The sequence below is a fragment of the Buteo buteo genome, chromosome 19 (assembly GCF_964188355.1).
Source record: "Buteo buteo chromosome 19, bButBut1.hap1.1, whole genome shotgun sequence".
NCBI lineage: Eukaryota > Metazoa > Chordata > Aves > Accipitriformes > Accipitridae > Buteo > Buteo buteo.
The window spans coordinates 28,373,124-28,400,461 of NC_134189.1; the positions used below are offsets into that span (position 1 = coordinate 28,373,124).

The 27,338-nt window shown below is 38.6% G+C and overlaps 1 protein-coding gene across 1 annotated transcript; it reads right to left on the reverse strand.

Moving 5' to 3' along the window:
* Positions 1-7,832: 7,832 nt before the first annotated feature.
* SAMM50 (SAMM50 sorting and assembly machinery component) lies at positions 7,833-26,994 on the reverse strand. Its single transcript, XM_075051839.1, has 15 exons — positions 26,862-26,994; positions 24,996-25,106; positions 23,542-23,643; positions 22,660-22,747; positions 21,439-21,545; positions 19,333-19,463; positions 19,031-19,118; positions 18,341-18,469; positions 17,554-17,625; positions 16,329-16,415; positions 13,775-13,845; positions 12,925-12,992; positions 11,942-12,088; positions 10,903-11,044; positions 7,833-9,657 (listed from the first exon to the last, which is right to left on the reverse strand). The coding sequence occupies exons 1-15, from the start codon at positions 26,880-26,882 to the stop codon at positions 9,612-9,614; spliced, it is 1,410 nt and encodes a 469-aa protein (XP_074907940.1). The 5' UTR covers positions 26,883-26,994; the 3' UTR covers positions 7,833-9,611.
* Positions 26,995-27,338: the final 344 nt, after the last annotated feature.

The window sequence follows — 27,338 nt, forward strand, 5'->3', positions numbered from 1 at the left end:
CCTGCCCAACTTTCCAGTGTGACTGAGCATAAAGTCACCCAAGGGCAAGTGCCAGCAGAAGGGAAGCGGAGGCAACACATGACTGGGGCTGGGAAGACCCTTTCGAATGGCAGCGCAGACATCTGTCAACTGGAGGTTATCATGAATTTGCAGCCTGATACATGATGGAGTGATGACTTATTTCGAGTAGACATTAATTCTTTGGGGATCCAACTCTAAATGCATTCAAGAGTGAACACTGACTTTTTTTTTTTTTTTTTTTTGAGATGATGTTTTCAGAGGAAGGTGCCAGACTGGACTCACACATTTTAATCCAGCTTTGCAACTATAAAGACATTACCAAAGACCAGGAGGGATGCTGCTGCTGTCAGTGGCAGAACAGTGGATAAAGGAAGTTCAGGTGCTTTTTAAGAACTACGTGTTTCAGGAGTGGGCAGTGCAGTCCACCAGCTGAGACACAGCAGGGAACTTTAATCAAGAGCCTGTAACTCACCTTGCGGTCACAGGCCAAAGGGACCCGCTGCACCCAGCAACTATCCCACCATGCCTGTTGAGAATATGATACTAGTCCAAACAGGGCAGGGCTGCCCTAAACTGCCAGAAAAGCAAAGCTACACAACACTCAGCATTTCGTGAAAATGCCTTTTCATTAAATAAGATGGCAGCCATGGAGGATCCTTTAGAATACAAACCCAAAACAGGAGGGTGTTTAAACTAGAATGTGGCTTTTTGTCCAAAGAGGAACACAGTGCAGGACGCAGTTTGATTTTGCATGAAGGTGTTTGTAAGAGACTGAGCGTTTTGCATTTCTGTCACAACTGCTGTTAGCAAAACACGGAGCAGTTTCTAAATATAGAGATACTGTTAATTTACCTACATCGCATTTTAAAATCTGTATTTTTTTTATAAAATCTGTAAATTTTTGTATAAAAATATTTTGGTTTCCCCAAAATATTTTGGTTGAACGTAATATTTAACACATAGCTAATGAAGGATTCAAAACATCAATGCTTGCTCAGCTGTTTCTCTAATGGGTTCTCTTTCTGCATTTGAACCATAGGTTTGCCTTACAGGCTCTATTTCTGTTGTGTTTTGCAAATCAGCAGGACAGTGGAAAATAGACAAATACTGTTTCAAAGCATAGAACCGAGGGGCAGTGACATGTTGGGAGAAGGACCTGCAGCTACTTCTAATATTTGCCTTTAATGGATTAGATTTCAAGTTTATAACATTCCTTTGCTCAAAACACCTACTCCTCCAGCACAGCAAGGTCTGAAGTCACCCACAGCACCACTGTGCATCACTGGCAAAAGCAACCGAGAACGAGGAGTGCTGTTCCTACGTCTCAGAAGTCTTGCATTGCAGGGAGCTTGGACCAGGGGTTCCTGATCAGGTTAATGAGCAGTATTTCCACATCTGTAATTTCCTCCAGCCCCATACTACCATTACATTATGTGCTACCGCATAGTCTGAATATCTCACAAAATAATACATACTGTGGATTTTAACATAATGGTCACTCTCACTGGCTGTGCAAGCAGCATTAGCTGTTCCTACAAGCCATGTTTCTTGTGGGCTGCTCCACCAGCCAGACTGCTGAGTGGTGATCCTGCCCATTCAGGAGCCCCAGGAATGCTGACCTTAAGAATGGATTGGTGACAAACAAAAATCTCAGGAAATCCTGGACAAAACCTCTCTGAAGAAAGTATGACTTTTCTTAAAAACAAGCAAGACAAAAATAAAATTGTAACCACACTATGCTTGAGAACTTCAGGGAACACAGCAAGCCCCAGTGTAAATTAGGGCAGTCCCTCATATCTGGCCCAAACCTGAGTGCAACATATGGATTCACTCTAACTTATCACAGAATCCATCATGGAAACAATTATAAAACTTCACTATTTTGTTTGCATAAAGAGCAGTGAGAATTACTAGGAAGAAGATACAAACAAGGCATACCCTGGCACTATTGCATCAACAGTGCATTCTGCATTTTCCAGCTTCCAGTAGGTGTAACCCCTAGACCAGACCAGACCAGACCAGACCAGACCAGACCATGGTGCCCACCTCTTCTTGCTGGGGTACTGTCGACTACAACAAAGGCTCCAGGCACCTGAGGAAATGACCTTTGCTGACCAATCCACTCATTCAGCCCATGTACTGTCTTGGAGGGGTGCAAAACAGCTTAATAATTATGATGATCCATTTGCAGCCCTTTAAGAGGCACTGCCTGGAATGAAAAGAACCACTCTGTCAAGTTTAGGAGCTGCACAAACAGAAGATGATGCCAGAGATCTTTAAGGGCTCATGTGTTAAATTGGTGTCCAGATAAATATGCCCTATATTTGCAGTCTAATTTTTTTTTTAAAGCATAATTTCTTGCTTTAAGCACTCATCAATAAGGTAACCTGAAACTTACACAAAATCTATTTTCTCATTCCTTCCCAAAGTTTCTTTCTCCTGATTTCAGAAATCAATTTCAATAAGTGTAAATCCTGCTTAAGACATGGGTTATTACCTGAACTTCTCTTCCCGTTTCCTTGGCAAGTCCCAAACCTGCCAATAGCTTTCAATTCTGACCTAGTTTTATTGCAGAATACAAGGAAGCATCCTGTGATCTATGTTGCATGGTGCCTACAGAAGGGATTTTATAAGGGTCTGTCTGAACTAAATGTTTAATGCATAGCTGAAGCAGTTGCAGTGACCACACAGTCTTGTTCTGCATCGTCCCAGCTCCACATTCCCATGTATCACGCACTGTGACAATCCTCTCACATGCTCACCTCTTCTCTAGCTAGCTCTGATTTTCATTAAAGGTTCGTGCTGCACCAGGACGCTCATGTCTTGCTTTGTTACAGAACTGTTTGCCTTAGCTCATAGATAACACTGCCTTTAAAAAGCTGTGAACCTTATGCTATGATGATTTTGGAATGTGTAGTAAACGTAAAACTTAAAATGGAGCAGTTTGTTCTTAGACAGCCCACTGCCCCAGCTTTAGTCAAATAATCTCTTCCTTGTAAATACTTGATCTTTAAACCTCACAGCAAGATAAGCCTGTCTTGTGTTTGCCCATCAAGGCAATGATGATGATTATTTTTTATGGGTAGTGCTTCTTTGGAAGAACAAATAGATTCTATTTCCTGAAACAACAGTGTGTGGCCCATAGCAAAGGCTTTTAGACCGTAAGTGAGAAGTTACTGAGGCTGGGATCAATATCAGTTACAAATCTGCATCTCACTTAAATGATTTTGAGGTTTCAGGCTATACCTAATGAATGTTTTATGATGATTTCCTGTGCAGGAGAGAGTTCCTCCCGGTGCTCTTGCTAGTGGAAAAAGTGGATTAGCATACAAAAAACTTCAGCTATTCTACTTTGTTCGAATACCTGCACTTCAACTATTACACATTTTTCTGGTGAATATTTCAACCCTTGGAGTTGCTAATGAGATACACACCCAGTTTACCATCCAGATTCACATACGGTATGAATACATGCATCTTTCACACAGTTCTGTCTACATATCCAAAAAACAGAGCTGCCACACTCCTTCAGTACCAGGTTTGCCAGTCAAGTGTGTTGTTGCAGCATTTAACAGCAGTAGTGTCAGTACTGTGAGCGCTGAAAAGTTGCGTAATTTCTTAAATAACCTAATTCAAATACAGCTCCTCCAGCTTTTTGGAGGAATGCTCTCAAAATCTTCATAGAGTGTAACTTACAGGACCTATGAAACTTGTGTGCACAATACAAGCGCTGGTGGTAAAATTAACTCCCATGCAGCAAATGCACCAAGACAAAGACCAGGCACGCATTGTGAGAACAACACTCCCTGCAGTTCTTTCTACGTTGAAACTTAACATTATAATCAATACTTGAGGAAAATAGGGGGGGGGGGGAGGGAGGTAACTTAAAAAATGGAGTAGCCTTAATTATGCTGGAGATAAGCAATGAATGTCTTTCTATGTACAAATTGCCTATTTCATTTAAGGTTATTACACATTTTTGCAAGATTGAATAATTAGCAAGGAAGTCAACTACGTTCTCCTGGTACAGGCCAAATGAGACAATTTACAAATTCAAGCTTCATTTTCAATGCATCAAAAATAACCTGAATCCATATTACAAGCACCAGTAACACTAAAGCACACATAAATGTTGATCTGCAGCAGGACTAGCAGAGTGGATGTTTCATTTCATAAAATTCATACCAAAATCTTAGGTTACACTTAGCTTTAAGGCAGTGTGAAAAAAGCATTTTATGCAGCCTCTGGGGAAAAAAAAAATAATAATCAATTGGTTCCCATACCTGAATGTTTTTATGAAATTGTACTCAGAAAATCTTTTGAGTACAAACTTCAAGCAAGAAACCACACAAATGGGTTCACAAGCTATACACGCAGTCCAAACAGCATATGAAACTTCACTGATTCTAGTACAGCACTCAAAACGTAACCACTTATAATCAAGTATCTTTCAATAATTGAAATAAAACCAGAGAGATCCATTCACCTCTGACTTTGATGTCCTACGTATTTATAAAGAAACGCTTAAATTTGTAGCATAAGTAGAGAAAGTATGTCAGCCTACTGCAAAGTAAAAGGAGGATGGGTTGTTTGAGACAAGAAGAAAGAGCCTATGGCAAAAGGAAAGTAAAATTACACTTTGTGAAAGCCAAAACAAAACCTGGAATCATTCTGAGTCACATCACAGTGTTTCAAACAAACAGTGCTCTTCTAAATAGGAAATGAAGAGCTTGTATCGGTACTTTTCATCAAGTGTGTGTTAGTCTTTAGTAACTCAACTGGCTGATGGCCATAAAAAGTGACACAGCTGCTGCTGCCGCATGAGTTCCGCTTGAAGTGTGTATTGTCTCTAAAGAGAAGGATGAAGAAGGCCAGCTGCGTTATTTGTTTAAACCTTCCATACTGAATAAGATACCAGCACCCTATGTCCCAGAAAATTCTCTCTGGTACCCTACTTCTCATCAGGGATGAGATTCCTGTGCGTGTATATTCATTAAGAAATCTGTCGGAGCATAAACATATCTTTTCACAAATATAGAATTACACTGGAAAGACTAAACCTAGTTCTAAATCTGTTTTTAATTTCAGCCCTGAACTGTTAGCTTTAACACTTAGCTGAACATTTAAAAGTCTAAATTCACATTTGTTCATTTTAACATCGCTCACCTTTTTTATAGAGATTTTCTGTTTCCTCTACTGTAGCCTTACAGCATTTTATACTGTATTCAAAATTTTAGACTACATGAGATTGCTGTAAGTGGGTGTATCTCAAAATAATGCTGACACTGAATATATGGTCTCTCATAGTTCTTCATGTATTGGAACAAAGCAAAATAACCTGCTATTTAAACTAGAAAATCATTATATAACTGTCTTGCTCTATTATAACACTACCTTTACTGGTTTTTCTAAGATGGTATCTTATAGACACAAGACAGTTAGAGTTAGTATTTCTTCGTGGTCTACCAAGTGAGTGAAAATGTGTTTGGGGGGGTGGGGTGGTTTTGTTTGTGTTTTTTTTTTTTTAAATAACATTACTTATTTAATACTGAGGTAGAAATGTACCACTTAACTGATGCTACTTATTTGCTTCAGAATAATTTCTATTATGTGTTCTATTTAACTGAAAAACTTTTAAAAAGACCATTTATTCCATGCAGACAATAGCTCTACCAGCTGCAGATGGGTTGCATCTTTTGCTAAATGACAGAAGAAAGCCAAATGCTCCAACTTGCTTAGAATACGTCCAGCATAAAGTCTCATCCCAATTAAGTTAAAATCATCCAAGAGCACTGCAGTTGCTAACAGCGATTTAGCACTGCTGTCATAAAACGTACATTCAATTACACTACGGCTGTGGCTGCCAGGCTCCAGCCCTTTTAAAGACAAGAATGTTGGAAGAAACCTACAATACTCAATACTCAAATTCTGTAATTTTAGGATGGTTTTCTTACATTATCCTGTACAAAGTTCAGGATAATCTCCCTGATAATCTCTTCAGACATCTAACCAACTCCTTAATATTCCCACAAATGAATAAGTTTTTTTTCCCCTGGTAACGTCCCAGTAAAATTTTATAATTTTTTTCATTTGAGTAACTGCTCACACACCCGAGAAGGGAGAGCCAACCTGACCCCCACTCACTTTTCTGTGGGCCTGTATGTTTTAGTGCATACGGGAGAGGAAGATTCTGTATGCTTCCCTCAAAGGGCTTGACAGGGACAGCAATTTCTACAGAGATGCTCAACAAAACCTGGTGTTTTGGAAAGGTAGTAAGTATCAAACATTAGTTGCTGTATCTCCGCAGAGATTTCCATTGGCAACAAGTGCAGACCTGTACTAAAAAAAGGCACAGAACAACAACAAACGTACTTGCGTTGAAGTGTATTTCCATATTACAGAGGTCAGTGTCATATTTTATTTTTAAAGCTTGTATTTTTAAATCAAATGCAGTTATGCTCTTAACAATGTGACAGCAAACCCACCCCCTACATTCTAACAACCTCCTAATTACCTCTTCCATCCTGCCCCAAAGCTCCCTAGCAGCTTCCTCACGAGCAGTACCTAACACTACCCAATCTCCCAAATATGAAGAGCATTTTCAATGTTTTTATGCAGGTGGAACAGCTCCAAGAAATCACTCACTGTCTTACAACTGGCGATACAAATATTAGCCCTACGTCCAACCCATTATTGCTGCCTTCTCACTGGCTCGGAGGAGCTCCCAGCACAGCAAGACTGTACAGCCCTTGTCCCCAAAAGCCCTCCTCTCCTCCCCAGGCCTCCTTCAGCCCCTAGAAAGGACTGTAAGCAGTAAAGTAACAACACAGCTGAAGAAGCTCTGTGCTTCAGGTGGTATTTGCAACCTCAGCACTCTTCACATAAAATTGAAGAGCCCACAGGCACAGGAGTGGTCTTTTCAGGCGTACCATTTGGAGGCATTTATCCCCACCTTACTGTCCCTAATGGCCGGCACGACTATAAAAGCAAGAGCATCTTGACTACTCAGTAGATAAAGTGATATCCAAACTACCTATTTAAGCAAATACCATGCTTTTGAATCACAGTTATGACTGCAGGCCATCCTTACGCCTTTTAGCCTTTCACAGATATACTCTGGCCAGAAATGCAGTCAGCCAAAAGGCGAATTGCTTCAGATCTGCCCAGAGCTGTTCTACACCACTGAGTCTGCTTAGCACTACAGCAGCTTCTAGCGGGATTCTGATTTCTATTTTAACCATCCTAATTATTAGAGCCTCTGCAAAAAAATTTTAAATGGTAATATATTAATCATATCAATATTCTATAGAAGTAACCACGTAATCCAGATGTTGTTTCCAGAGGAATACTTTATATATCGTGATAGCTTTTGTGCACTTTTTGTATGCCATAAGAAGATGTTATCTTTCAATGTAGTGCAATACAGGCAGGGAAACAGTGACCCAGGTAAAGGCTCATATAACATGATTTTTCTCCCTTTATTCTTACTGGACAATTCTACGGCGTGCAGTAGAGCCTGGTCTGTCAGCACATGTGCTTGAAAGGCCTCTTCAGCCTTCAGCAGTTTCCCCCATTCATCCCTTATTTCTCATATTGATTCTCTCAAAACTTAGTTGTGGACTAGCTGCTTCTTGGGGTGCAGACTGAGGCTGAGGCTATTTCTGTAGGCCTGCTCAACTCAAGAAGACTACTACGCCCTCTAAAACGGGCGACTGATACTCACTTAGGGCGCTCTCTTGTAGTATTAAAGTACTACACTTGAGCAGCCTGTAGTAACAAACGATGTGCACAAAAAAAAGAGTTCTCAAGGCAACAGAATACATCTAATTTTATCAAAAGGACCAAAATAAACTTTGAACTCCTAGGAGAAAATCCTAACAGTATTTTGGTATCTAAACTTTCCCATTAAAAATATTTTTATATGTCAAAATGTAGATAGTGCTGGAGAAAAACTAGTAACATTTGTTGACATTCTTAACATAGTGTCATATTGTATCTCATAACAACAAATAATCATCAAAAACACTTTGTTAAAAATATATTTGCTACAGTAGCTGTTAGATACACACACTGAAAAAAGTTTTTTTTATATTAAATTTTGATATTTGAAGTGGGTCTGACTTGTGGCATTCACACAATTTTCTGTTTCGAACATATGTGGTGAGCCTGTTGCTACAACTTTATAAGAAGGGAAGGATGTTTAGTCAAGCAGAGCTCTGCAAAACTAGGCAGACCAGTTTCTAGCCTTCATATTTTAGAAAATGAGTTACCAACATAAACAGATTTAGTTACTGTATTACAGCAAGAGCAGTGTATACCAATGCTAAAGCAACATATAAAAACTGTGGTCTCTTAAGAGAGTGGAGTCTAGGTGCTAACTTGACTGGGAACAAGATTTCATGGCAGTCCTGACAGCATTCAGCAAAGTCAAGTAGCATGCCAGTATGTCCAAACCTGTGCCTTTAGCTGAGCAGAAATCAGGAGTATAATAGCTTGTGTATTTCTGTTCTACTCTCCCAGAATCTTCTTGGGTTTATGATTTTAAATTTGCTGACACTTAATAACAAAAAAAAGTAAATTTAGATGCAGGGAAGTGGATTCTAGGTTCAGATTCTCTTAGGATAACAACTCAGGATTGACACATATTAAAAAAAATAATGTGTAACTATCTTCAAAGATGAGTTGTTAGGACTAAACTAGTGAATTAGTCTAACTTTATAAAAACTAGAATACATGCCAACTGATAAAGCAGGTCACTTTTAAGTGAAAATAGCATCTAAAGAAGTCAGTAGAAGCATGCCCCTCACACAAAAGCAAACAAAGTAGTAACACATGATCATCTGTCTAGACATCCCTTCTTGCAACCGCTACAAAAAGATGTGTTTGCAAGACCCAAATCAATGGCTTCACTGAGAGCATTAAAACACTCAAAACTGCCCCAGAGTTGAGAACTGTGAACCTTTCAAAGTTATTCCTCAATTTTAGTATTTACTGTGCTAGACAGCTGACTCGAATTTTTACAATATGCAATTCAGATTGTAGGAGGCATTAAATATAGATGATTTACAATAGTGAAATATATTCAAATAAGAACATTTTGGTTCACTTACAACCATTATTTGTATAAAAGAATTTTTGATGCGTAACAATTTTTTTAGCGTCATTTGCTCACAGAAGTTGATGATTGAGAAAAACTGTTCCCCCTTAATTTCCACTCCAGCCACACTCACATTTGGTCATCCCAACACTTGTGAGACTTGTGGTTGGAAGAGTGAAGGCTGTGCAGGCCAATGACAACTATAATCATATGAACCATGTATCTGACACAACTCTCTAATATTTTAAGTAACAGCTGTAAGTTAAAATAGCTATAATCCTACAAACACTCTCCCATCTTTGATAAGAATCAGAGGTACAATGAACCTTTAGAGCATAATTCTTTAATGTAGCTTCCTGTGGAGTCTCAGATGTAAATCACTCAGATGTGTATCTGTGTTTCAAGAAAAAAGTTAGACCGTATCGAGCTATATTATAGTCTTGATTTCAATTACAGAGCACAATTTCATATACTGATGTAAAATGTTTCTGTATTACAGAAATCTGATTCCTGCTCCAAACTGAACACCATCACATATCCTGAAAAGAAACAAATAATAAACAACGTAAGTGATAGAAAAGGTACTGATAAAATTAAAATCAATTCTCCCAATCCCCCAAATTCCCAAGGTTTTCAATCTTTGGAAAGTTACAATTCAAATTTTAGCTGACAAAGGCTTTTTAAAATAAATGCTTTCCCAATCTGTCATCCAAATGGAGTATTTAGGTTTGCAAAATAAAGCCCATATTTTCAAATTGCTATTATTCATTCACATTTCACATGAATGACAACTAGAAACATAATCCAACCCCTGTATGAAATACAGGGTACCTCTCACAATATTCACAGGCAAGAAGAGGCCACCTGTCCTGGGTTCAGCTGGGATAGAGTTAATTCTCACAAGAAGCTGGGAGGGGACACAGCCAGGACAGCTGACCCGAGCTGAGGGGACATTCCATAGGGGACATTCCATACCATATGATCTCATGCTCGGTATATAAACTGGGGGAGCTGGGGGGCACAGGGGAGGGAGGCGCTGCTCCAGAACAGGCTGGGCATAGAGTTCCGGGTGGCGAGCAATTGCATTGTGCATCACTTGCTTCATACATTCTTTTATTAGTATTATTGTTATTATTTCTTGTCTCCTTGTGTTGTCCTATTAAACTGCCCTTATCTCAATCCATGAGTTTTTACTTTTTTTCTTCCAATTCTCCCCCTAACCCACCAGAGAGGGGAGGAGTGAGCAAGCAGACACATGGTGCTTAGTTGCCAGCTGGGCCTAAACCGCAACACCCCCCCGACGCTTTTTTATTGTGTACTATAATATTTGCTTGATGTAGGATAATTGGTTGCTAACAAATTAATTTGTCCTCCCTTTCTCTTTATCTATAGTTAACTTATTTTCATTTTTCAAGCAAAGACATTAAACTCAGTATTTATCCAATCATTTTTTTTTGGAAGGCTTAAGAAAATCCCATGAGCTGTTTGAGTGATCATGTCCCCTAAAGAAATAAAACCTGCTACACAGCTATTCATACATTTCAACAGCTGATCTCAAGTTCAATGAACTTTGAAACTTGAGAAACAAAGTCTTAAACCAAGAACTACTGTGACACCAACATGAATATAGCGAGCTGAAAGAAGAGCATCAAGTGCTGAAAAATCTCTAAACTGGCATAGAATAAACAAAATTAAACGCAGCAATTCTCTCTGACAAAACCAGATAGAAGTGCAGTAAGCTTTGAAACCAATTACTACTAAAGAAATTGGTGTAAAAAACAAACCTGTCACCAGATTGTACTCCCATAGGGAAACAGTAGTTCAGTTCTAATCTAGCAATGTTTCCAAGTCGGAGCACTATTCCAGCACCGTAAGACCATCGGATATACTCTGCCAGCTTCTGCAGGTGAGCTCTGGGACCATCACCTGAAAGCAAAAGAGCAGGAGAACAAGAATCAAAGTAGACTGTCAAGGTGGTCAAAGACTAACTGGATTTTCAGAGGTAGAAGACAGACTACTTAGGAGCACCTCCTGCAGATTCAAAATTTATTTACTACCTGCAACTCCCATAAACGCCAAGTACCTTGGACTCAAACTACTATGATTTTAGTTGGATTGCTGGTTGATCTTCATCTGCCACCACAGGGTACCTACTTGCATGAATCTGGAAATAAGTACTAAAGACTTAAATGTCTTCAGTGGTCTCTATGTTTTAAAGTTGATTAATCTGCTTTTCAATTGCACGTAGTGTCTCACTCCCATATGGATGCTGCCTCTCTTCCATCAAGAGAGGCAGACATCAAATATCACTATATCCCAAAATTGACTGAAATGATATTGAAATGTCAAACACTAATACACTGAAATATATCTTGAAAAAAGTTGGGATGGGAGAAAAAAAAAGTCACAGCAGCTATCACACCCTCATCTACACTCTAACGCCACCACTTTTTATTTAGTTCATCCCAGTAAACATTAGAATCCCACTAAAACATTGTCTTCCAATCTCCCTTCAGAATGGTCTAAGATAGCAGGTGTCAATCAATTACCTCACTGGTTTGCAAACACCACCAATTCACAGATACTACGGTTACCATCCTGGCTCTTTCCTACAAGTTGTGCTAGAATTTATGTAAAGCTCTAAAAAAATTACTGGCAATCTGTCAAATATATAAGTTAATAGCAGCAGCTTTTTGACAGGCACCAAAAATATAAGCAGTAAACAAACTGCTACTGAGTAAACAGACACAGAACAGCTCTCCTTTTTGCTTTTATATAGAGAGAAAAGCAGGTTTTGTTATATACAATTCTATTGAGTCTTACCATAGTTAAGATTGCAGAGGTTTCCAGCATTAAGGAAAAAATGTGTTCGGAAAAGGTCTCCAAACCCTCCCCGGCCTGGCCGGAAGGGGAGAGGGGTGTATAGATGCAAGCCTCCAGCCCAGTAGGCTTCTCCTCCCAAGTAATCACCTATTTAGGTAAAATGTTGGAATAAAAGCATTTACTGTGGAATACATTAAAAGAACCAGTTATTAAAAGGTACAAGAACACATCCTTAAGTTGTTTTACATTGCACTTCTACCCTTTACAACTTTTGCCACTTGCTTCTAGCTCTCTTCAGCCTTACCACTATCTAAAAAAATTAGCACTTACAAAATTCTTTGAACCTTCCAAGTGAAGTGCCCTTTTTTCTTCATTCCCTCACCAGAACAGCCTGAGGCATGCGCCTACTTGTGGTTCATCAGAGACTACCTCCTAAATACCTCTGAAATACTTGCCTTAGTTTTAAAAATGGGAAATTGATACAGTTAAACAAATAGCTTTAAAATATACTGAATGGTGAATCCACTGATAACAGCAAGTCAGCAGCAGAGTAAGGAATAGAACTGAGGAAGCTCCTTGCTCTTAACACACCTCTGTTGATCAAATTACCTTTCCCCTAAGCTACCTGAACATATGCTCTATCAGACAGACATTTAATGTGACTGTCGCTATAACCATCTTTTTGGAACTTTTTCAGCTTGAAAGTTGCTTAGTAATTAAAGTGACACACTGGAAGCATGCAAGTCTGAACACACACTTGGTTTACAAAATTAGCTTATGGCTTAACTAAGAACTACGGGGCTTTATTTCGTTGTGAACTAACATATAACAATAGATCAAAGAAATAACACTTCTCAGATTCAGACTGCAGAATGAGTGCAATTATTTTTAAGCTACACAAAGGTTAAGGACAGAATTTTACTCTTTGTTACACATTAATATTTACAGTATTGTCAGAGGAGTGAGATTTAAAAGTTTCAGACCTTCACTCTGGGGTCCAATGCTGTACATACTGAATCCACGCACGCTTGTTGGTCCACCAAGGTAAAACCTAGTGAATACAGTCAAATTTAATTTATGCTTCACTTGAAAGGACATATTTGAAAGTATCTAGCTTACTTCTAACATTGCTTTTCAGAGTTCCAGGTAACTTTGCAACAGGTTTAGTAAAGTGTATTTAAAGAAACACAAGAAATTACATCTAAATCTAAATAAACCCTGATGCATCTGGCAAAAAAAATTCAAAATAAATGGAAGTATTAAAAATAAAAACCAGTCTTCCATCATTTACAAAGATCAAAAGGGCAGGATCCCCAGCACTGAAGAAGAATCAGAATACTGTCTGATTCTCTCTGTTTTAATAATTTTGATAGAAATACTGTAGGTAAGATCTACCACATGTGAAGTTGACACTTAGTATTCATTGTAAATAAATTTAAGTCTAAATGGTTTCTGCTAGTGATCTTTAAACATAGGTGGTAGAGGGCAAAATTGTCTAAAAAGCCAACATAGTTACAATATGGCTTTACTTCCAAAAATATCTACAGTGTTACCTATGCCTGATACAGAATTTTGCAGATGGTAAATACTATTTTGCAACCATAAATATTGGCAGGCAGAGCTACTACATAACAAATGATAAATTTATACTACCCCAACATGAAAATCAAAACCAGAAGCATGGCTTGAGTACTAACATGCTATTAAAGCAAACTAGAAACGTTTTATTCTCCTCAGAACCAGAACTACTACTGCTTCTCTCTTCTACTATAGTTTTCTTTATACATTATCTGGGTTGATTGAAAAAAATTAAGAAACATTTAAAAAACTTGCCTATCAGCTATACTGGATGGCTTGTCTCCAATAGGTACTAGCATTCCACCCCAAAGTGATGCTGAAAAAACCTTTGGAGAGAAAAAGAGTTGTTTATTAATACGTATTACTTAAATTTCCCTAAAAACAGTATTAGTAAAATTTCATCGCTCAGTAACAGGCAGACCTCCCATTAGTCTGACAGAAAGTTACAGATGATCACAGCATATGCATGGATAGCACACCAACAGTAATGGAAACTCTTAATCATTGCTGCCCTCTTTCTTTTATGCAGTGCTACATCCTGAAAAAGTCAATACACCACATTTGAACCAAGTGCTACTTTCACAATAGCTAAGGGCAACACTCATCCAGCTCCTATTTTCTTATAAATTTTCATGTCTTGACATAAGACAACACTGCTGATACAAATTACTCCTGGCAATTTTAAACCCATAGGAGGCTAAGTCCAGCAAATAGCTACCAAAAATGTACAATTATTACCTCTCTGTAAATTAACCTTATAATTAAATGAAATTACCTTCTGCAACTCATTATATTGACATCGAATACACATACAGCATTACTGCTTATCTGTACAGCAATTCTTGGGAGCCAAATCACTATAATAAATACATTTAATCATTTGCTTGCTGCCTGTGTACCAAGTAGAAGTACTACTGCCAGATGGTGAGATCTATTGTCAATACCTAGGCTAAAGGTGTTGGATAATGTCTCTAACTGGACAGCACACTCCTGCTACCTTCTGCCCCCAAAGTCCCCAGATGCCTCCCCTGCCATTATCAGATGTGAACTCATCAGGCGGTACACGCGTATCTGGTCACACAACACACAGCATATGTAAAAGTCAGCTGCACACAAGTCTATGCTCATGAACAATGGGTGACATAAAATTAGGTACATGATGTGATGAGATATGCTTCACTTTCATTCATGATGTGGGCATATTAGCAGTCATGGGAAAGAGCAAAGTCCTCTTAGCGTAGCCATGAAGCCATTACATTACTTCATAGGAGAATATGCTGTCTTTCTCAGCTGAAGATCAGCAAATAAATGTAACATGATTAGAAGTGCACTCATAAGGCAATGCCTTTTCTTCCACCACATGGAAGGTGCAAATATAATGATGTAATAACAAAAGGGTATAGCAAATAGCCTTAAAATGCCCTTCTGTGTTGGCCTCATTGGTCTATCTAACTCAAGAACTTCATTGCACCGAGTCACCTCAGAACAAAAGCATGAAACAACAGACCGACAGATCCTTACAGCATCAGTTCACTAGTATCTGCACTACGGAAGCAGCTTGGAGTTTTTCAGTTGTACTGTTGGCATAATGCTAAGAAATCTTCCAGTCTCCTAGAATTTCTTCATTATTCCAATACTTCTTAAAAAGCTTTCAAGATGCAGAGATCTTCTCAACACTTTTTTGGTTTGGTTTGGTTTGTTTTTTCCTAGTATGTTGGGATGCAAACTATTGTAACCTCTGATTTTTAAATCTTCATCGTGGAAATTGCTGTTTAATTCTCCATTCACCTACGAGACAAGAACTTACTGCACTATCTCCATAAGATAAAGAACTTCTTTCTAAATACAGACAGAAATATTTCTAGTATATAGCTAAATTCTTATTTCACTAAGCAGACAAACACCTATTTCCACCTAATACTAGCTCTATGCTGTTAAAGACGCCTGAAACTTAAGACCTCTATGTTCTCATAAGAAGCTGGAGTACATTAAACATGGCATGGAGTTATCCAGCGTCATTTCCTCTGACGGAAATCTAGTTGGTATACACAAGAACTGCTCTGCCAACCAAACCAAGACTTCTAAGTGATGATGATACAAGGATTTGTTTCAAAACCACACAGTGACTCCAAATCAAAGTACTAATGTAGACACACCTTAAAATCTGTGATGTGCTCTGCCTACAGGGTGGCAGACTGGGGTCTCCTATAAACTCACGCTACCTTGTATCTTTCTTACTGGAACTTAAATCATTTATTGTGCACAAATATGAAGTTCAAAATGTTGTAGTGCAAGCTTAGCGTTGTAGTGAGATGACCCTTCCCATTCTTGACCAATAATTTTACATAGAAGAAATAATTACATGCTATGATACCAAAATTAGTCGTCATATATTCATAATTTACAATGAAAAAAGAAAACTAAACCAAGATTAATCAAAATATTCATAAGTAGGTGAAAGAGACAGAACAAAGGCTGCAATAAGTTTCTGAAAAATCACTCTTAAGAAAGATCACAAAGAACAGACATGCCCAACATCACTTCTGAAAGGAAAATAGTTCTTATGGTTAACTGTCAAACAACTTGTTCTTTCCAAATGCCCACTTCTGTGCATGGCAGGAATGTCAGGTTAAAAATAAAGAATACTTCACTTCAAAAAAAACCACAACAAATTAAGATATCTACACCATCCATCCTTCACTTCCACGATCCTTTTCTAATCCATGGTGAAAAATCATCATAAGACATAGATTCAATAACCTCGTTTGTTAACTCAGATCAATTACTAAATTATCTTCAAAAAAATTACCGAATCCCAGAGAAGTTGCTTATTCAACTGAAATTCAAAATCCTCTTTTAGAAAGCTCACGTCTCCACCTGTATAGCCAGCCAACTCCTGCAAAGACATAAATTTATGAAAGGTGTAACGGATTTTACGTGGTTCTTCCCCCTAAAAGTTCATCATGTCTGCATCAGCATAAGCAGTGTTTTCTGTACAGGGAAGACAGATACACTGGTATGGAGAGACAACTGAATTTTGGACCAATGAAAAAAACACGCATGACCCTCAGAACAATGAGTTGCAATTTTCTCCTCCAAATATTAAACTAAGTTATTGTTTTCTAAGCCATTTTGTAAATGACAGCAAAACAGAATGAGGCTGGAAAATTCAGCACCTGAAATCAAAACTCCTACCGTACTTGCCTAGACCTGAGCAGATTTCATATGTACTAAAGCAGGGCTGAAGAACCAGACAGACAGTTGCATTACACCAGTGCTAGTTGAAAATAACAAGTGAAGTGACTGAATTGGTGTTAGAGGCAGCATCTAAGAAACGGTATGTTAACTAAACGCTGAATTATAACCACCTTTCTCACTCACAAACAGAATAGTTCACTGCTGCTAACAGGAGTTAGCACTTCAAGTTCCACTGACATTTCAAAGCAATCTGCTTCTAAAGCACTGCAGAAGTCAATGTTTCTGAAGTATTAACCCATACAGCAGAAAAGCCAGCTTTTCTAAAAGCTCTGAACGTAACAAGAGTGAAGACCATTTTCTGTGCCAAAATGATTCATGTGTATGCCTTTGAGAGTTATTTTTACCCAGTCTTTCATTTTTAATTCTAAGACTTACAAACTTTGTAAGTATCTACAGGACCACAGTCTGGTAGTCTTACATTGCAGTGTTAGAAAACAAGGACTAATACCCACTGCAAAATGTAGAGTAAATACTGTCAGGTATAATGTATCTCAGCTAATAAAATATTTAATTCTAATGGCGAGATAAAATGGCTGTGCTGCTTGACCAATGGTATACAAATATAAATTTGCCATCATAAAAAAGATTTCATGATTTTAAAAGGCACGTACTGTAAAGATAAAAAGTAAATACTGACCATCACTGTCTCCTAATCAATTTATGATTAATTTCTAACTTTAGACATTTTTAACATGAACATCAATCAGATAAATCAAGACTTACTCAAATATACTATTACTGGATTTTATCTGTAAGTGTAAGTGATTTAATACTACCTGATTAATTTTTAGTAAAGCACCTCGTCTTGGCAGGATTGAAGAGTTCCGGGAATCAATTACCATAGCGTGCTGAAAAGAATCAAATAATTATTTTTAGATTCTCATATCTGTTGAATACCACAGAGTGACACTATTATTTTCCTTCAAAAACTGTGCACACAGTGGAAGACAGCCACAGCTCCAGCTAAGGCTAGTGCAGCTCCATGGATTTGGGAACAATGTACCCACAGACTAACTTAGTTCTGACTTTAGAAGCCACATCAAATATGTATACATTTATATCTTTTGACTATGGTACACACCATAAATATGGCAGCAAGAATGCCCCAGTGTAAGTCACTGACTTTGTGACAGTATTCTGCAAATAGTTTATTCCTACAATTTGTAAGCTACAAGTTAAAGATGACAAGTGACCAAAAACCAGCATAGGAAAGAATATTTAGAAAGGGCATAGCAACTGCAGGATGAGGAAATTTACTGATCCTGTCTTCTACAAAGCAAAAGCAAAACAATTCTGCAAAAAGAGACAGCAGATGACACGGAGGGAGGCCCTGCAGAAAGAACAAGCCAGCCTAAGCAATAGCCAAAATGCAACGGTCCACTATGAAAATGTGAAATCTCTTTAGACCTCCTGGATGACTCTGTGTAAATGACCAAACACAGCAAAAGACGTTTGAAGTAAAACACACTACCTACTATGACAAAAAGCTCCTTTGGTATCATTCGTAAGTATTAAATGACTCAAAAGAATGTGTTTTTAAAAATTATCAGGAAAAAGCCTTACAGAGAGAGAAGATTTAAGAGAGTGTCCACTTTCTTCTCGAACGGAAAAGGATGCTGTTCTAGCAAGGCAGCCAAGCTCTCTCCACACACCCTCCCACTTCAGTGTGTGATTGGTCTTCCAGATGGGAAACTACAAATAAAGAATTGAATAAGACATGAAAAAATTTTTGCCACAAAAGTAAAATAAACACTTCCCTGAAAAATCTTTCTCTCTGAAGTTTTTTATACATGAGTCTATGCTTTTTCTTTCCAAACTTCTTGGATCAGAGAGAAACCCTTTTTCATTTCAGAGTAATGCTAATTCTGCTCCAGCCAAGACAGTTTCTCCAAGTAGGTGCACACTGTTTAATCCATCCCAAATGAAAAATATCTTGAATTGGGCTGATACAGTCAGCTAGGCAACCAGCTGCCTCTCTGAAATGATACTTTAAACGTTAGAAATATGGAGAAAAACACATCAGTATTTTTATACAGCCAAAATAAGACTGAGTTCTAACAAAAAGACTAAGGTGTATTAATTACCTCTGTCATTGTAAAATTGTTGACGTCTTTCAAATAATGACAAGTCAGCCCTGCGCACAAGTGTTTCAATCATTAAAAAAAAGTAAACCAAATATTTGCAAAAGCCAGCTGTGACCTGCATTAAATGTAAATGAAGCATGTGTGCCACAAACGCTTGTGCTACACTTACATTAAATTCTGTGGATATTCCTCTATCAGTTTCACGAAGAGAGCTCCAAGGGAACTGTCCAGTTACTTTATACAGGTTAACTGAAAAACTGAAACACAATATTACTGGTAGGTTTGAAAGTGAAACTTTTTAAGCAGGTGGAGTTTTAAATTATCACAAAAACTTAAGAAACCAGCTCTGCTACATTATTAACAGACCCTCAGCAAAGGAATAGATTTAATTATTACTCAATGAAAGATCTTATTAATTGGTTTGTATTCCTTCACTAAAAAAAATGAAGTACTAAAAAATGCATCCCCTACTTTCTTTCAAATTTTCCAGGCTGTGGTTTGAAGAATGACAGGCCATATGAAGTTTCCTTTGTTCCATAGGAGAACTGGAAGGTTACCTTTTCTGCACGTCCAAAAAGATTTGGGAACTTGAGCCCAAGTACCTACGGAACATAAAAAAACCCACAACTGTTCATATAGTTTGCCATCTTGCATCTTAACTGTATGCTGAAGACAAGCATATCTACCATGGGAATGAGAAATGAAGACATCAAAAATAGCTATAACTGAATGTGGTTTTCTTTTAAATTAGGTTTCTCTTTGCACTGGCAGCAAAAGCCACCACAACAGCACAAGTTACACTTAATCATCCAGTTTTTGTTGCTGTCCAGTTGTTGCTGACTTAATCTGCATTCTCACTGTATCATCAGTACTGCTATTATTTCAAGCAAAATCTCCCAGCCAGTCTCCAAGTCTAGAAAGGTAAGTCTTTGGCATAATAAGCAGCTGCTCTGCAACTGCAGACTTTCCAGCTGATCATCAGGAAAACTACTTGTCAGGCAGAGTTCATCAGAACCACTGCAATAAGCCAGATGAAAATTATCAATACAGAGTCACTCCCCTGTATTTTTGAGTAACAAGACGCTTTTGCAATCAGTCCTAATGGCAGTACAACATACCATTACAAATCTCCAGAATCTAAACACTTTTGCCTCTTCTGACACAAATTCCTTTATCCCTTTGGCAGCTCTTGGCCCTTTGGCAGCAAGGATGGAGCAGGTTTCCTCCAAGTATAGGCACTACCAGGACTGTTCTACTATTGTGTATTCTATTTTAAAAGAATGTAAAAAAGCTACCAAATCCTGATCACCTTTGTCTAACTGCTACTGGAAGCAAATCAGTCACCAGAATTTTGTGATAATGGCTACTTTGTAATTATCCAACTAACCAGAAACCACTAATCCAAAGGGCTATTACTATGAAATATTAGATCTATAGGCTTCAAATTAATTTGAGGGATTAGAATAAATGTCAAATCTATTTAACTCTTAAGAAAACATAACCTCTGCTGCCAGTACCAGTGTATACAAGTCATGCTTTTATATCATTCAAACGTTTTACTTCTCTACAACAAATTACAATCAGAGAGAGGGGGAAGCTGAGTACAAAAACAGAATCCACAGTAGCTTTCCAACTGTTTTCAGACACACTAGAACCAACAGGTCAGATTCCCCACTGGTTTCATTCAGGCCATGACACCCTGGACGTTGCCCTCAGCAGCGAGGCCACATAAGCAGCTCTCAACTCACTGAGTTCCTATTCTCCCTCCACTTGCAAAACACCCTCACCTGAGTCATGCAGTATCTTATCCAGGTTAAAAATACCCCTAAGAAGAACAGGATGAGTCCCTTGATCTGGCTTATCTAGCAGCACCAGGCATAGTTGCACTGTGCACATGAGAAGGCAGAATGGGTGCAGGAACGAGCACCTGAAAACATGATCTACTTACACCAGCACGTCTGTTAAAAGGACATTAAGAGAACAACAGTACGGCTGTTACTTTTTCTGTCAATTGGTAAACATTTTTCCTGCAACATTTTAATCTGATGCATCCTTAATTGAAGCAAATGCAAACAAGTTCTACAGTTTGTATGGCTCTGGAAAACCTTGCATTTTGCAGCCCAGAGTAACTGGTACTGGGCTAAAACAGTGAAAACCAAGAACAGTTTGTAAGTCAAATATAAAGCATTTCGACTGAGAAGAAAAACACTTTAAATAGATCTCATACAAACATAAATGCCAAACTCCTTACTAATCTCTCCAGTAGATAAAGCGTCTTAAGTATTATCAAGAAATAATTTAAGTCACTTTAAGAATTAAAAAATTAACATACTGAGTTGGAAGCTACAGCATTCTCCCCTAGCTCAAAATAGGCTTTTGCTGAATGAAAGCCTGACTAATACAAGGACTCTTTAGAGACAAAGGTCTGGCAAAGCCTTAGTAAAGCTGGATCAAGAAAATAATTTGGCTTGGATCAAAGTCCTCATTTATTTAATCACCAAATTCCTTGCTAGGTTTGAAACATGAAAGTAAGAGGAATATCAAAAGGAATTAATAATTATTTGAAATAATCCATACCATACTGCCTTCATTGTTGCCAACCATAGTATTATAGCTTCCAGTTAGTCTTCTCAATTCTGTTACCTCAAAGGTTACATCTAAACCATTTGGAAGGGCATCATCTCCTACATAGACAAACAAACAAACAGACGTATGTTATCTCTAAAGAGCTATTTAAAAAAAAAGCAGACAGAAGATGACTTGAATTATTTGAGAACTGGTTGAATTAAATGATAATGAAAGTCTACATTACAAAGAAAAACAGCTTGAGAAAAAGATGTCGTTCGGGTATGAGCACAGAATTTGGTTCAATCATAGCATGACTGGCTTTAATCATCAACATGTTAGTTTAATTATGAAGTAGTAACATTTGTTTGCTACCTACCGGCTAAAAACAAATATGTACACAAATCGTTACACTAGAATAAACAGAAATTAAAGTGGTCCAGACATGGCAAGAACACCACCATCACTAGGGCAGAGCTCCCAGCACTCTGCAGGTAAGTGCTAAACAACAGAAACCGCCCAGTTCCCTCAGGGCTCTGGCTATGGCAGCTGTTCCAAAACGCAGGTGTCAAGGGTACCTAATTCTGCTTGAAACAAATGAGACAGCATCCCATCACCAGCAACCTGTGGGACTGCACTGCGTTTCCTTCTCAATAACATGACTTTCCTCTGCTGAAGAGAACAGCAATGGGTTTGAGAAGCAACCACAAGCCTGGGAATGTCAACTGAACCTTACTGTGAAACCCGCATACATTCAGCTGCCCCACAGATACTATTAATCACAAGCACTGATACAATTACCTGTATTTCCTTAAGCACCAAGGAAGTGCTGCTACAATGTCAGTTATGTGATGTGCAATACATGGAAGCACAGGACACATTTTCAAGCTTTTCCTCAAGTGTTCCTCTGAAACTTGGGATTACAGGTTGTGTACTGTAATCATTTTAGTGCTGGAAATTCACTCATTTTGGCATCTACACAAGTAGTATTTATATATGCAAACATGCAGACACATGCAAATACATCTTTTTCGAAAGGATAATGGATATAGACACATACATTCATATATATAGCACACCTACATGTACATCTAAAATATATAAAGGTATATGGGAGAGTAAGTTATATACACAAAAAATGTCCAACCTGTTACATAGGGAAACACACATAGGTATGCACATGCCTGTGTGTGTGTGAGGAAAAAAGGTGAGGATTAATGAGGCAATACATACCTTGACAGGTATCAATCAGAACCTCTACCTGTCTAAAGATTCCTAGACGAAGCAACTTTTCACGAGCTTCATGCGATTTTCTCATCACCTACAGGATGAGGTAAGTAGCTCAGTCTTTCAGGTTATCAAAAAATAACTAGGACAAAATAGTTAAAATGCAACAAAGTCATACAATATTCACAGATTTTGTATACAAAGACACATATATGCGCCTTCAAAACAGATCACAACCACTTTAACACTTGAAACTGTAAAGAAATAAATTAAACCCAGAGCATCTGGCTCAATTCCTACCTTCTGTTAGTTTGCAATCTAATTGTTATAATACTTAAACCTATTATTCAAAGAGGCTTCAGTACTTAAAACTTATACACCTATTTAGGGGGCCCATGCTTTTCGCTAAAAACCCACGCACCCTAATCTGTTTAAATTTAGACCAATTCACAGGTCTAATTGCCAGCCATACTCCAGAAGGAATCATCACCTAAAAGTGCAAGGACATACAGCCTAACTCATACTTTGATCCATTGCGGAGACTGGCATCAGTCATCTGTGCTGAGATCCAATAATTTATCTTAAGCAAATTAACTGAAAGTGTCACCTACACAGTTAGCAATTCTCAAATGGGAAGAGTGAAGCTGAAAAAGTATCTGAGAGTACTGTTTGCCATTTCACAACGTCTTTGACCTGAATACATCAAAAAATACAGTATCTGCCAGTATTTCATATTTAAGTTTGGCTTGCATATCACAGGATCAGAATCATCACAAAACTTGACAAAGTTGCCCCATGTCTGAAGGGAGTAGCCCAAAGCAGGAAAAAGAGAGAAAATCTTAACATGAATTTTTAAACAGTAGCTCTGATATTCACTACAGTACTTACATCAATGAGATTTTTAGCCTTGAAAACATCAGAGATTTCATACATGATAATGTCATCTTTGGTCCTTCCAAGTCCATCGAAGTGCACATGCTGAACCACCACCTAAACAGAACAAATGTTTAAACACAAATACTGAATTTGCATCTCATAATGAGTATCAAAATCACCAATGCAGAAAAAAATATTGTTGTCCAAGTGAAAAACCCTGAAGATTCCTAGGCTAATTACTGCTAACCTACATTATCAGAAACCAGTGCTAACTGCAATTCTGTAAAGTTCCCTTAACATGAAAATTAAAGAAAAAAGAATTCCAATACCAAAGCTAATACTGATTGTAGCAGAAGAGACAGTAACAGACTGTAGCTGCTGGGATTTTAGTCATAAGTGTTGTATGGACAAGTAAGTCACTGCAGAAATCACACTGAGATATTGAGACATGTAAGACAAAACATGTAGCTAGTCGCAGTTAGCTATTTCTTGTATCAGCTACACATAAGCAAAGAGTTAAAAGATGCAACAAACAAACCTACAAGCCCTGGAGCGTTGTAGTTTAAAATGCATACTAAGATCACTAGCATTATGAGGTTTTATACTTTCTTAAAATCATTCATCTTGTTATATAATCATCTGAGATAATTTTACCTTAAAAATCACAAAACAGTTCAGGTTAGCTGGTACAAATGGACTACAGTGATTGCATTTCCCTTACTTTTCCAACCTTTTCAGTGTATTATAATTTTAGGGGTAAGCATAAAAAAAATCATCTGCAAACGCTTCATGTATTCACATATAATAGAACAGCAGAGTAAGAGCGACCTAGCATTACTGCAAATTGCTTTAAAAAACCCTAGCAGAATATATACATAATGAACTAAATAAAAAATAAATGTTATTAGCAAGTTTCTAGTGAGGATGACTCTGAATAGCATAAGGGAAAGGAAAATTTTAATAAAAACTAAGTTAACACATGATGTCTCACGCCTCTTGCATGGCTAAACATATGGGCCAAGACAGACATGCTCTTACATGTGAAATATTTAAAAAAAAAAAAAAGTTACCATCCTCTGCTGAAGTTAGTATTTCCTTTAGTAACATAATTCACATGGTGGCACTTTACCCTAACCTGGCTAATACTGCACTCTAGCAGATTAAGGACAGTTGCTTGGTTTGTTCCTAAGCAGTGTTGCAGGAGCAGTAATCTCTTAGGAGAGAGAGAGGAAAGCAGCATCTGGAAACAGATCTGTTAGCTCAGAGCTGAATTTTAGTAACAACTCCTGTGATAGGGGAAAAAAAGAACAGGAACTAGACAACATAAGATTAAATTCACAATATTAAATTTAATTCTTTCACATCCCAAACCATAGTTTAGAAAGTTCCCTTAGGAAAAAAAAGCAAGCAAGGGTGCCAAGACATTTCTCTTAAGAAAAAAATCAGGATGTTGTTCAGGTACTTACATCTTTGTTTTCAAGAATTTCCTGCTTGGCCTCAGGTTCAACTTCAACCAGTTCAGCTTCCTCTCCCAGGGCACCAAAGTCTGGCCCACCCATTGGAAGAGGCTCCAAACTCTGAAAGCATAAAAGAAAACTGCATTTAATATGGTATGCAGATTTGTGATTTATGCCTTTTGCAAAGGAAAAAAACTATGGTTCTCAACACTGTGCTCATCAGATCCTAAGGGAAAAGAAGCAAAAGAGAACTAAAATGAGGGGAATTACCAGCACGCTTGTTACCTACCTGCTTGCTGAAATATTTAATGAAAGCTGAATAGCTTCCATGTTGAATGAGTTCTCCAAAATACTCTGCACTTTTCCAAAAATAACCTTATTTTTAAGGCATGCTTCCTGTGTTAAAGATGAATTCTACCTTCTTAAACAAACGAAAAAATCTAAAGCATCAGGGTGTCACTACTTAGTTTGGGGTTTTGGGAGGGAGAGGAGCATGAATGTTGAACAATTAAAAAAGAAAAAAAGGTGTTTTCAGCACGTTACTTTGCTTTACATATATTTATATTTTATATTTTAATATTTCTTTTAAAATAACCTTCCAAGTAATGCTCAAGAACCTCAGGCCCTATCCATCAGGAGTGAACATTTTAATGATAAAGGTTTCCAGCGCAGCATGGCTTTATTTACTATACTTGAAAGAGTCCTAAAATAAGACTTATCAGAAGATAATGGATTCAAGCATGAATAGAGGGTTATCTGCAAAAGTAGAGGTCAGGATTGGATAACTCAGTAAATCTACTTTTAGTCTTAAGTTACTAATACAGTACTTGCTGCATTATTTAAGGGTAGCTGTTTTGCTGGAATAGTAAATTGCTGTTACATATCAGAATCAAGTTAAATGAAGACTGAATCTCACTTCCAATAATTTTCAGCCAAGCATGAAACAGTCTGCATCCACACAATATTGTATATCACTTTATACTACAGATGGATACAAAACCAAGAAGACACAAAAAAATTTGAAACTGAAATTAAATTAGTCATGGTAATTAGATACTCTGGAGCCCTAACAGCCCCCTACAACTGTTCCTCAGTCTAATTAAACACTATGTAAAAGCCTGCTGGTTTTCAACAGGCTCACAGAAAAGAGGTATTCTACCTGGGGCCTTGAGGAATCACCCAGACTATTCTTAGCCCCCAAATAAGTCAGTCACTCATTAATCATACCTGAATTACCTACATCGCAGTTTTAAACACCCCTATGCGGGCTCCCCTCGGTTGCTTTAAGGGGAAAGTAATTTAAGCTAAATTCCCAAGGTATTTCACCAAATGGACTTAACATATGCTCTGTGATTCCTTTGCTTTACAGTCAACAGCACCACCAACCTTTTCTGTGTTACACTGATATTCTTAGAGCTTGACTTTCTCATAACCTGCCTTGCACGGCTCTTACGCTTCTCCACAGAGCGGACCGCTCATCTAGAATATCCTGAGAGGTGCTTCTCCAACGAAGCCTTGAGGCACGGAGAATTCACCGCCTTCCTAAAGTATCTCAGACCCTACGCATCCTTATTCTTTGAAATTATTTCCTGAGGGTTAAGCCAGCCTTCCTCCCGTTGACCATTACAACCGCTGCTTCTTTCCCCTACCACGACAGAAACCAAACGCTCCTTCTTTAAGCAAACAGCTCTCCGGGTTTGGAGAGCGATGCGTTTTTTCACCCAGACCTGCTGCTCGCCGTCCCCCCCCCGCCTCCCCGGGGCCTGGCCCGAAGGTCGTCTACCGACGACCTTCGAACCAGGCCCCGGGGAGGCGGGGGGGGGACGGCGAGCGCCAGCCGCTGCTCCGGCGTGTCCGTCCCCCCCCGGCGCTTACCCGTGCGTGCACGGTGCCCATGGCGAGAAAAGCGGCGGCGGCGGCCGTGAGGGGCCGTGAGGGGCTCAAGGCCGCGGTCCGGGAGCTGCCATGACAGGAAGCCCCACCCCGGTTGCCATTGGGCCGGGGGAGAGGGAAGAGGCGGGGCGAAGCGTGCGTAGCCCGGATGTTTCCCGCCGGCGGGCAGGAAGGAGAGGGCGGGGCTGCCGTGAGGTGAGGCAGGCGTCATGGGGAACGGACGCCGGGGTTTGGGAGGTTTTACGGGGTTTCGAGCAGTTATTTAGCGCTTTGTTCCTGCGCCGTGCTGAATTACTGCGTTTTAACTAAGCGAGGGGACAGGGGCGGTTTTGGAACGCCCTCTGGTTTTGGAATTGCTTCTGTTTAAATACAGAAAGTTACTTGTGAAGTAATGGATGGCGGAGGAAGTAGGTTGGGAGGCCGGGTGACGTCCAGGTCCAGCTGCAGCACGAACAAGCG